The following is a 12,845-nucleotide window of genomic DNA, read 5'->3' as shown; positions in this document are numbered from 1 at the left end:
TCACACTAAAAAATAATTTATTCCATAACTATGAAGCCATATGAATAGGACTACAAAACAGCAGCAGTGGCTGTTCTTACTGATTCAATGGCTTAGTGTAGTAATAAAAATATGTTATGTAGTTGCTTTTCTTTCCAGCTTCTGGATCAGAAAACAGCTTTTAACTTTGATGTCACTGCTGAGTGAGTGTTAAAGCTAATTACGGCTGACATGGCTATGAATACTATCTTATTGTTCTTTTAAGCAAGCATTCATTCTCACACAAGTCACCAATTTAATGCATCACCTTGTAGCTAAAGCAAAATCCCAAACTTTGTTTATTTTGAACACACAAGAATGTACAAAACTCTGCCTAATTAAAGGCAGGCTGGCTGAGAAGCAACTACGCAAAACTTCCGTGAGTACAAAATTTTTTACTACTCTAGTCTACCAGCATCTTTTATAACTCCCACTTTCAGTCTGCAGTACTTTACCTCCCTCTCCTGACCAAGCTGCATACAGCAGCTACTCCATTAGTACTGGTCTCATACTTGCAGACATGGACGTTAAAATCATGACAAATGTTCATAATTTGACCGGTAGGAAACGCCACTCCTTGTTAAAAGTCTGATTAGCTGTCATTTCTCAAACGAACACTTGAGAGTTCAAGACAACTTGCAACTGATGCTAATTTTTTCCCTAAAATTTACATTCCTTTCTTCTGAGCAAGGGAAAAAAAAGCACCTTAAACCAGATCATGGCATCTGTGATAGTGCCTTCTGTCTAAAGAACAAAAAGGATGATTTACAAGTTCTAGGATGTTGAACAGAAGAATAAAAACCCAGAAGTCTGTGATAAAAAATTAAGCCAAATAACAGAGAATTCCATGAACAACTAACATTGTAAACTGGGAAGGGTAGGGAAGCTGTTGAAGTGAGCAATTTACCTTAAGATTTAAGCTTAAATTCTGATCAGTAAGTAGACTGGTATAGGTATTAAAAACAGCATCAAATGCTTCATGATTGGTATTGAAAGAAACTGAAGAGTCTATCTGGAAAGACAGAAGAAATAAAAAAAATTAGTTTGGGGTTTTTTTAAGTAGTTAAAGAGATATGTATTAAAGTATAATAAAAAGCCCTTGAGCTATAGAATTATTTATTCCTAAAAATACACTGAATTAACAGAAAGCACATACCAAGTGATTTTGGTTTTAAAAGAAGAACTACAAAAGCTCCTACACAGTACAAACAAAATCATGTTGGTTATTTTTCAATTACAAAAAAAATTAATCTCCTTCTGAAAGCCAAATTTCCTACTGGCCATTTCAGTGCCAGCTAACCCAGCAATACAGCTCACATTCTGTGTCCTAACACATACCTTTAAAACAATTCAAGTTTAAAATAATTAATTATAAAAAATAAAAAATTATGCTCAACAGTTGATCTTTGAGTACATTTGTGTACAACTACTTTTTATAAGTTCCTATAAAAATCCCAAAAGGATAAGTAGAAAATTATGTTTTCAAAATAGAGGGGAAAAGCCCAGACCAAAATCTCAGCGTCACAGAAATAAAGTGTTTAAAGTAAAGATAATTCTGCAGATTGTTAATATGGGTAGAACTCCTCCACTGTGATTTTCTGGATGCCAACATGACAAAGAATGTTACCAGAGACTACTCAGAGTTAACTCTCTGTGGTTGTACCAGTTCTCCAAAAGGAAAACAGGCAGCTAAAACATAAGAACAATTAAAAAAAAAAAAAAAACACACCACAAAAAAACAAAACCAAAAATAAAGGTGGTAGGGGGGAAGAAGAGCAATATCTAATAACCTCCACCTGCCCCAGATTTTTTGTACTCTGCTAATAAAACTACGTTGATTCTAACAATGCCCAACTTTCCCCTTTTTTGCTTTTTTCCCCCCAAACATAAAACATTTGACCTGAACAGCATTTCTTGAAAACACAATGTAATCCCTACAGAACTAGAAAGTTTACCTGAAGTTTGTAAAGCAGTACTTACCTGCAGAACTTTTGCCAGCAAGGTCAGGACTGCCATTTTGCTCTCAGCAGATGAACCTTTGGCCCACCAGCTATCCAATTTCTCCCAGTTTCTTAGTACAGCTGTCACCAGTTTTGCTCCCTGCTGCTTGCGCACAGCACGGTCCCTAAAGCTCTGATCTAACATGCCATTCAAAATGCTCCCAACCTGGAAGGAAGAGCAACAGGTAAGATTCCTGCACCCCAAATAAAAGGATGATAGAATCACTTCAGTGGAATAGGCAGTCATAAAAAAGAAGCATCACAAATCAATGCTAGATCTAAATCTAAAACAGGATGCAGAAGAAAGGTCTCTGCAGGAAATTAAAAACACACCCTTCTCAAAAAAAAGGACATCTCTCCAATTTACTCCTGTTTCAGAGTACAATGCCGCAATTAGTTCTGATGCCTTCTGTGTACATATGGAGAAATAAATGATAATCCAGACTAAAGATCAATACTTTATAGTTTTAATTAGCGTGAAGTTGAAAAATAGCACACATGCTAACTTATTGACATCCATTCTGAAAAGAAAAATAACCCTTGCATAGCAGGTATGAACTAAGTATGTTTGAAATCTCTTTTCTTCAAAAACAAATAGTCACTATCATCTAACAGATAAAAGAATTAAAGTATTGCAGCATGCTCAGCACAGGAAACGCTAGATAATCATCACCAGAAACAGCCTATTAAAACACACATTCCTCTACAGTCTAACTGAAGAGGTTTTGGTATCACCAAAGATGATGCTGCAAGTCTTTCAAACTACTACTTGGATGCAGCATGTCTAAGCATAACACTTTGGATTATAAAAGAGTCAATTATTTTTAAAGGATTATTCTACTTTGCTGAGTATCTTTTTAATCAAAAGGAAAAGCAGACTTTTGATCTTTTTGACCCTTCTGTTTGTCAGAAACACTGAAGGAAGACTTCTCAATTCTAAGGTTCCTTCACTGCACTGAGTTCTATAAGTGCTGTAGACAAGAAGTCGGTTGAGCCAAACAAGCAGTGCTGAGACTGAGTACATGACAAAGAATCTATTTATTTCAGCTCAGGAGGGTTGTGGGTCTGTGTGTTTCTCTTTTTAATACTCTGTTCTAGCTCTACCCTAATCCTGTGGGCTAAATACCCATTAATAGTTGGAGCTTGTGTTTCAGTTTAGTTTTATACAAAACAAATCCAAGTTACATGCTCTGGGACATTCTGCAATGAAAAGCAAAGCATAGTAAATGGGTCCCTCCTTTGAAAGGACATTTTTGATCTGAAGTACTATGCAAAGACATCCTGAAGTACACAGATTTCAGGATAGCTAATAGGTAAGCACCTTCCACTCAGCTGGATCTGAGATCACAGAGTAATGTTAGGTTGCCAGAAATCATGACGGTAACACCAGTGGGTCAAGACAAAAAAAACCCCAAAACTCAAACTAAAAACTATTACTGCACTGACCTTTGAAATTCAACCCAATACACTTTTTCACCTACTACACATTCCACCTCTAAAAACAATAATAAACTTGTTACTTTTATTGAATATTCCCTTTTGACTTTGTCCTCTTGAAGAGTAAGCCAAATACCATTTGAGGATTGCTGACAGATGATTCCATAAGATGAACTATGATCACATCCAGGTTTTTCAGTAGCTGTTGATTGATGGTTTCTGAGAACAGGCTGTAGAAATATTGTCCATGAGAGAAATTCATCAAGTGGTTCTGTGATGCTCCTGACAGTGGCACAGATAACACTGCTGTGTTCAACAGCAGACTTACTAGCTCCTTACACTGAAAATCAAGGTATGAGACAAGAGTTATTTCAAGGGCATCATGTTTCATTTAGAAATTTCTTAGAAAAGTACATGATATTTTTTTTTCCAAGCTCCCATCCCAAACTTTTTTCTTTTGTTTATTTTAAGGATTGAAACTGGAGAACCACATCCTACCTGCTCATCAATAGCAAAGGCCAGCTGCAGAAGACTGTCAGCTAGTCGCTTACTGCTGATGTCTAAGCATGGAAGAGACATCCTTTCACCCTCAGGTGCAATGCCTTTATAGACAACTGAAAGAAGCTTGGAGCCAACTGAGAAATGAGGCCCTTCATCCTGTGGAAACCAACAAAGAAGTGACAGTCAATAAAAGCTGAAAAAAAGCTTCCAATCCATCTGTATAATTAATTAAAACACTTGAACTCCAGATAATTTCCATAAAAAGCAATGCAAATATACCGTGATAAGACACCTTTCTAATGCAGGGACGAGATTTTAAATGAGACAACCCTATTGTGTACAAAGTTCAAACAAACTAAAAGTAACTTGACAATGTTCCAAATATTCTGATCCTACTCCACCTTTTCAGGTTTACTTGACTACAGAAGTAAAATGAATAGCTAAGTCAGAATGGGTGGGACACAAATGGCAAACCACACAGCTCCTTGATTATCAATATACTGCAACCACAGGTCTAGATTTTGTTGATATAGAGAATGGATAGCACACAAATATTTTGTTACTTGTTAGCTTTGCTCAGCCTTGTTACAACCTCATTCACAAATTCTCAGTCTTTGTGGCTGTTGCACAACCTGTTCCTTCAATTGCCCAAAGTGGAGATTTACTACAATCAGAAACTTAGTGGAAGGAATTTCAGTAATATAGTCTACATCCTTACACTTCAGAGGTCTCTATCCCATTTTCCTGCAACTCAGACCCACTATATTGCTTCTGATCAGTAATTAAATATTCCTTTTCTAATTTCCCTTATCACTTTGAATGGTCTCTGTGTAAAAGTTGTTTAAAAAAATGCCTCCTTTATAGGATAATTAATCCTGATTTTTTGAGCTTTCAGTCTTGTGAAGCTCACTTAAACGAAGTTAGCGAATCTACATTCCCATTCCAGATTGGAGCCAATCAGAAAAAGGCTAACATAGATATAAAGGTTGTTCAAGCTTCAGTATTGTGCTACTCAGATTTGTAGAATAACCATAAAACATTTATTTTTAATCCCATTCAACACTAGCTCTTCACTGTTGATCTCATTTTAAGCAGCATCATCTGTTCTCTGTTTTTATCCTGGTGTTTTACACAGGAAAAGCTCTTTACAATCTACAAATGTTTACTATTATTTTTAGTATTAACAATTACCTGACCATGAAGAACAGAATGAAGGAGGCCAGATTTCTGGAGCTGCTTGCAGGCAGAAAGGATAGCACTAAACCTAACTTGATCCAAACGTGCCTCTGAATTAAACAGATCAACAGAACAAAGGTCCTCAAGGCTACAGAGGAAAGAGAAGGAATAATGTTACATTAGTGCACCCACAGACAACATTATTTACTTTCCATGGTGCGGGTTTGTTCTGGACTCATGCTTACCAGAAAGCCCCTACTTACCTCTGCAGTGTGATTCTTTCTTTTATGCACAATTTCAAAGATTCCTGATAGGGAGATTTCATCAGAGCTTTCATGAGTCTTACTGAGATATCTGGGAGGTTTTTCATGACTTGCACATCAGCTATGTTAAAGCCTATGTGTGATGGATCACACACTGTCATCACCACAAGCTCTATAAAGCTTGCATTTAGCAGTTCCTTCTCAAGCAGCTAGAAAGAAAAAAAATTAAAACAAAAACTTGAAAAATTCATTCAGATTTCTCTATTTAATTTTCCACAATTTACCATTAATCCTATCTCAAATGAAACCAAACATGAAACAGTATCTATTCTTGCTGATTTTCTCTATTGAAATATCTGACTTTGAAACATTTATGCTAATGCACGGGAATTAGTTATCTATAAACATAGACATAGAATGCATGCTATCCCACCAAACTGCAAGTTATGTCTTTTAAACTAAATAGGCCTGTTTCAGTCTTGACTATACACCTGTAAATCCTGATGTACATCCCTGTACACACTATCAGAGATTTGCTGATGAGACAATCACAGTCTCAGAACTAAACCTGGGAGTGTAAATTTCCTAAGATACTCGTAAGTATTATACCTTATATAGTTAAATACAGCTTATAATGCATCAAATAGAGACCAATAGAGAGACAAATAAAGAAAGGCAAATAGAGAAACCTGAATATCTATACTAACTTCAAGAAAGGCAGATTGTGTCAATTCTTTCTGCCTTTTAAGCAACTACCACCTTCACGCATTTAATGCCATCAGGAATCATACAGGAAATAATCACTGCAAGTACTCCATATATAGAACATATATATTTAACTACATTTAAAATTTGTATCTTTTATCCAGTACAGATTTCACAGCCTACCTTCCAGAAATCCTGCTGGCACATTTCCAGGATGATGGTGACAAACTCCATGATCCGGACTATAATGGTGCACTTGCTGTAGTTGTACGTGTCCCTTTCCTGAGGACTGAACATGCTGCCTTTCAAACTGCTACCAAAGCACTGCTCCGCTGCATGGATATCATGCAAAGCAATAGTGTCCAGGAAGAACTGCGCAGCTTTCAAGAATGAGGAACTTTTATTTACACCTAAAAAAAAATTACACTAAGTTGAAATGATATTGTGTCATGCTTGGAAGAAAACAATCAAACTGAGATGATAAACAGGAAGAGGCACATCTCACACCAGTGTTTTCTGAAAGCTCTATACCACTTCTAAATATTACCATTCTGGGCAATAGAATTGTAAGACAGCATTGTACTTAGTGATCACTCCAGCAACTAACCACTACAAGCACTTATTAACAATGATGATGATTTAGGCTTATGTAATAAAATGGATAAAAATTTCAAATCCCTTGTTTTGAATGACTTATCCCTATTCTAGCTGCATCCAACAATGATCATACAGTATTGTTTTAAATCAAGACAGACCTAACACTGACAGACAGACCACCTGAAACTTGTACAAGACTACGAATCTGTAATATCTCTGAACAAAAGCATTTTGTTTAAGCTTGCAAGAATAATTGAAAGAAAAACCTTTTGGGAGACCCAGTGGCTACACAAGGTGTTATTATTTCACCTGACCAAAATTCAAACACGGCTTTTGGACCTGATGCAGTTGATGCATCAGGAACTGAAGAAAGGTAAAATGTATGGGACTTGAAGTGAAAAGGTGCCTTCTTTCATTGTTTTCTGATAATTTCCTCCAGATATGAAAGGTAAAATGTATGGGACTTGAAGTGAAAAGGTGCCTTCTTTCATTGTTTTCTGATAATTTCCTCCAGATATTAATCAACAGCAGGTAAAAAGCTTTAGAAGGATGTCAAGAAAAATATGATAAAAACCTATTGCTTTTCTGTGCAGTGGGAAATTAGTTGTACAGAGTAACTTTTGAAGATGAGATAGACTAAAAGGAATTGCTGGTAAGTGGATGACTCAGAAATGCAAAGATGTATTTCTAGGGCTAAAAGGAAACATTTTAAGATACATAGTATTCCATAAAAAACCTCCATCCCATTACAACTATCACTGGAAAACTTTGGGAGAGTTTGCGAAACCATCTATCCTACATTTGAGAAAAGAGCTTAAATTCCAAGTTAAGAACTCATCTTGGGTGGGCTTTGTGTAACGCACACGAATGAACCTAATGCAACAGTTAATCACTCACCCAGTACTTCATTAAGTTTGATCATCTGCAGCTCAAAGAATGTATTGTAGCAATCCAGTGCTGCTAAGAACATGTCCATCCACTGCATGACAGCCTGTAAACTGAAGGGTTCCTGCATGCCACGGAGAGTTGGCTGAGAAAGGATCCCAGATGGACTTTTGGCATCAGTGCCACCTCCTTCAAATTTGCTAATGAGGAAAGAGTTTTTTAGAGTATCAGCCAGCCAAGAAGATGGAGACTTGTTTCCTGACAGAAATAGAAACAGAAATATAAATTTTCTAGGAAAAACACATTTCAAACTAGCAAGGAACTAGAGGCAAATTAACTAACAACCTTGTGATTTAAACTGGGTCTTCTAGCAGAGAAGGTATTGATTCTACTTTAGCCTTGGTCACGTTATTAAAATTCCCACATTTCTCTTCCTTCCATAAGGAAGAGGCCAATTTAAGACATCCATAGTTCCCCATCAACAAAATGTCACTTTTTTAAGCTGGATACACAACAGCAGTTTTGGGCCTGGAAGTAAGTCTGCAATAAAAGCCTCTTCTATGCCCAAAATATCCTTCAAACCCTGAGGTTCTCACAGTACCCAATTTGCAATCTAAGCAACAACTCCATTTCTACTCAACAATGTGGAGTGGACAGATATTTATTTGTAGTTACTACCTGGCATAGAAAACACAGAGGGAAGGCATGCACAGAATATAGAAAGCAAAGGTAACAGTGCACTGTGACTTAAAATACCTGGTAACAAAGGAACAAATTCATAGAAGAGCTCCATGGCTTTATGCCGGCACTCTGTCTGAGGTCTTCCACACTGCACTAAGAGCCACATAACAATGTCCTGAAGACACACAGATTTAGTAGCTGGAAATCCCCTGCACAAAAATATTAAAGGTTAACAGTCCTCTTGGCATCTACCAAGAAGCAAAAGTCTCCCAGTTGAAAAAAATTAACATGTTCCACGAGCACTACAAATCCCTTTTATCTATCAAACCACCACCCATCTGCACTACCTGAAAGTGTTCTTCCACCATCATGTCTGGCACTGCTTTCCCTTCTCCTCACTCTACTTGGGATCCCCAAAGCACAGTCCTTGTGGAAAACAATTTTAAAGAAGCAAGTATCTTCCCTTCTCTTTGTAAACTCAAAGAGGAAAAATGGAGATTAGAGTTTAAATAAGCCTGCACAGTTTTTCTCCATCCCCATAATCATCTCCTTTCATAACTTATCAAATGTCACACCAGTGACCCAAATCTAAACTGCACTTGCCAGTTTCTTTAAGATCACATGATAATTTGGGTAAAAAGGCAACTAATGAGATCTCTAATCCAACCTCCTGATCAAATCAGGGTCAGCTAGGTGACTCAGAGCGTCATCCATCCTGATACTGAATCCATTTTTGCTTCTTTTATCTTTTTTGTTTCCCTTCTTTAATTGCTGATCATCCTGTTGCAGCTTGTCCTGCTTCTGGTGACATTTAGCAACAGTAAGAACGGCATTGGAGGAGTTTTCTCCAAGTGCTTTGTAGCACCAGTGGTAATGTTATTGTATACACTGCTGTGAGGGAAACATGCTCTTCTCTTCTGCCTCGTCTTGCTAAACTAAATCAAGTTCACCATGCTGGAATAAAGAATCATGTTCTTCTCATATTACGTACAGTGTTTTCCCATCAGTGCTTCAACAGACAACATCAGGAGGTCTGGATCAGCAATTGTCATAGGATGAAATCCTCATACAGAATCCCAAGCATTTAATGGAACTACTGATCACGTTTATTAAAATATAGTATGGAAATAAATGCAAATAGCTGACCGTGGTACCCGCCGTTTTCCTTCCTTGTTCAGAGAAGGTGCTTTATGCTTGATTATGCGCTTCAGGTGATTAATAGCATCACAGCACTGCTGGGCAGTACCTGTTGGAGAGAGGGAATTGACATCTCTAAAAAAATGCCAGTAATTTGGTTAAATGAATTGAGATAGCACTGTAGACATGGTGCAAGAGATTTATACAGATGATAATGTCTACCAGCTCAACTATTCTGTGCTTCTGTAGTAAATTTTTCAAAGGTGCAGAACAAAATCACAAAACACCAGACAGGCCAGCTTGGCCTGAACCAAGCCTGAGGCATTTGGTAGAAAACTGTGCATTCTACTTTCTGTGATCATGCTTAGAGAAACTGTAAAATTTTCCCATGTGAGTAATTCTTCTGGGACACTTCTACCATATCCTGAACTGTTCCTCTGAAAGAAATTAAGTTTTGTTACACTAACTTTTGGATTTATGTTCTAATTACTATTAATTGATGAAAGAGCACGGGGAAAAAAAGAGAGAGAAAAGTAGATTTACTAAAGGATCATTAGTACTGTGAAAGAGGTCACAGGCTCTTCATAAAACTACATACTATTGTAAAGAATGACAAGACAATGAGGAAAAGGTATCACAGAAGAGTGGAAATATTCCACAGATATATCAAAATGACAATTTTTGGAGCATTTGTTTGTTATATAAGAATAGACTAATTCTCATCAAGCTACATTTTTTTACACCATGTAACTGCAAAACCACAACTCAAATCTGAAGCACAACCAGCATTTTTAGTGTTATTACAAAACTGTAAATCATCACAAATATGAAAAGGTTCTTTCTCCTAGGCTCAAAATATTCCACCTTTATATATGCAAGGAGTGGATTCAAAGAGTTACTAACTAGATAACAAATGACCTCTCTACTGATAATGAAAAATAATTCTTCCTTTGTTGCAGTAGTAAGCAAATGTATTTTTCTTACCGTTACAATTTTTCATTTTTAACCCAAGATTCTACAAGGTATCTTCTTCATTCCACAGTTAATTAACTATAGCTCACCTAATGACTTCTCATCTGTATGGGCTAAAGCCAGGCTTTCCAGAAAAACAACCAGTGCTTCAAATATGAACTGCTCCACCAGAGAATTTTCTTCCCTTTCCAAAAACAGGAAAATATTTCAAGAGAAACATGAGTAGAAGAAGCACTAATGTAATACCCTAAATAAACCCACCATTTTAAATACTGTAAAGATAGACTGTAAAAGATGTTTGCACAAAAAAGTAAATCTAAACCAGTTTAAAAAAGAGCAGTGAAATTTGCTGAGCATCCTGAAAAGGCATAAAAAGCTTCTTATAAACTTGTGATAAAATTTTATTTTTATACATTTCACACAGACAATTAGCCCCAACAACAAACTTATTATCAAAAAAAAGCTGAATAACTGAATGTTACAGCTATCATATACATTAATAGAATGGGTGTCAGTGGATGACTATTTGAGCTGTAACTCTTTTGTCTCATTGAACCTTTAGGCTAAGTTAGTTACTGTTTCAAGCTCTGATTGCTCACCTAAATTCTCTGTAGATACTGTTAAAAGCAAATGCTGCACCCAGCCTCTTGAAAGCACTGGGGTGGAGAGCAAGACTGTACAGCCGTTTAAAAAGAGACTTGGTGTTTGCTGGGCTTTCTTCCTGCTGTCTCGGTGTTGTCTGCTTGATAGACCATTTCAAGAATTCTCTTACGCACTGACCACAGAAATCTCTCAAAGTGCTGTCAACTGGATCCACTATGCCACTCTGAAATTACACAAGGTTATTTCATCTCAAGAATGAGAAAAACCCCCGCCATTGCCTCTGTCCAGTATTATAGCAGCTTACCTACATTGCATTATTTGCAAATTAAAAAACTGAACTCACAGTTTACCAGAAATTAACGAAATTCCTACTGTCTGAGGGAAGGACAGAACTTTCAGCCCTCACAGTGCTGAATTACACCTCACAGATCTGGATTTCTAGTCCTGTCTCAGCCATCAGTGTAAGTCACTTCATTTTCTGATGGGTGTGCTTCCTCTGCATAAGAAGTGGTGTGACAACACTGACTTCCATTAAAAAAAAGTACTCCAATCCTCTTGGCCTGCCTTGCCTCTAACCACTTCTGTTCAGTGAAAAGCTAGTTTTGAATGCAAAACTTTTGCAGCTGGTAAAGGCAAAGATACTTGGAGAAAAATTAAGCACACAACAAAGGCCTTCAGGGGGATGAATGGTGAATGTGCTTCAGTTGTTTGTAGCTCATACTGATGATAAAGAGTGTTTCAATTTTCTGAAGATGATACACCTGCATTTTGAGAATGCCAAAGAAAGAGAAATTCATCATCTAAATCTCAGTTAAGAAATATTAAATGGTTATTAGAAAATAAATAAATCAACCAACCAACCATTTTCTTTCTTTCAAATAGTTAAGGGGCCATTCTATCTGTTCATGTGTTCCTGGTTGCTTCAGCAGTAAAATGATGCTAATTAAAAATAAAGTCACATGGCACAGAGAAAAGAGAGGAAAGACTTATGACCTACCAGGATAGCTTCCAGGAGTGCTGTTGTATCTTGACTCTCAAATTTTTTGTTGTTGGTAAACCAGTGAATGAGCTGCATGACCAAAGGCTCATACAACTGTCTTGCTACCTGAAAACAGCAAACATTAACTATGTTTCTAGGACTAATACATTTCTATGCTACTTTGCTATTAATATGTAAGAATAAAAAACAGTACTTTGAAAGAAGGTTTATAAAATGAATAACCAATTTCATATTATATTCCCATATCAAGCATCAAAAAACCCCAGAGAATTAAAATGGGTTAAATAGATGCTTTCTATTCAGCTAGTCTTCATCACCTCCAAGCTTACTTTCAGTTAATATCCTTTGAGACAAATAACATTGCATGCCAGACTGATGGGTCAATACACAATCAGGGAAACAGGGATGTTTGTTTCTTAATTCATATTTAGATCTAAAAATCTATTTTTACCATTAATCTAACTTCCTGGATTTCAACAATTCTACCTGTAAATCAATCCGATTGATTACTGCCATACTATAGCATGAAAGGAAGAAACACTAAATACACTTATTTATGCATATACACATGCTCCAACTGCAGTGCCTATGGCTTGGACCAAGACAGACATCATTTACCCACGGTTTATGTTCAGCCACACACCAGCAAAAGAGATTTCACCTAAACTGGTAAGACAGCTTCCTGTCTATTTTAACAAAACCCCTTTGATCTAAAAATAGATACGGATGCCAGGGTCCAAACAGCAGTCTCAAAAGGCACAAAACGCTATAATTTCAGTGGAGATGAACCTACATGTCTGTTCTGTTTTGTGCAAAGGAGAAGAAATATCAACTTCAAATGTTCAAATTAAATATAACATCTGTAGGTAT

General features: G+C 36.8%; 1 protein-coding gene across 1 annotated transcript in view; it reads right to left on the bottom strand.

The window, feature by feature from the left end:
* Nucleotides 1–12,845, bottom strand: part of PRKDC (protein kinase, DNA-activated, catalytic subunit) — an 82,402-nt gene that overhangs the window by 46,915 nt on the left and 22,642 nt on the right. Inside the window, 13 exon segments of the mRNA XM_068189224.1 lie at nt 926–1,030; nt 1,999–2,184; nt 3,592–3,795; nt 3,954–4,112; nt 5,148–5,280; nt 5,396–5,604; nt 6,284–6,510; nt 7,595–7,840; nt 8,339–8,472; nt 9,410–9,509; nt 10,462–10,556; nt 10,972–11,198; nt 11,973–12,080. Coding sequence (XP_068045325.1) covers nt 926–1,030; nt 1,999–2,184; nt 3,592–3,795; nt 3,954–4,112; nt 5,148–5,280; nt 5,396–5,604; nt 6,284–6,510; nt 7,595–7,840; nt 8,339–8,472; nt 9,410–9,509; nt 10,462–10,556; nt 10,972–11,198; nt 11,973–12,080 — 2,133 coding nt within the window.

Source organism: Anomalospiza imberbis, chromosome 1 (genome assembly GCF_031753505.1).
Source record: "Anomalospiza imberbis isolate Cuckoo-Finch-1a 21T00152 chromosome 1, ASM3175350v1, whole genome shotgun sequence".
Lineage (NCBI taxonomy): Eukaryota > Metazoa > Chordata > Aves > Passeriformes > Viduidae > Anomalospiza > Anomalospiza imberbis.
This window is presented reverse-complemented; position numbering and strand designations above follow the sequence as displayed.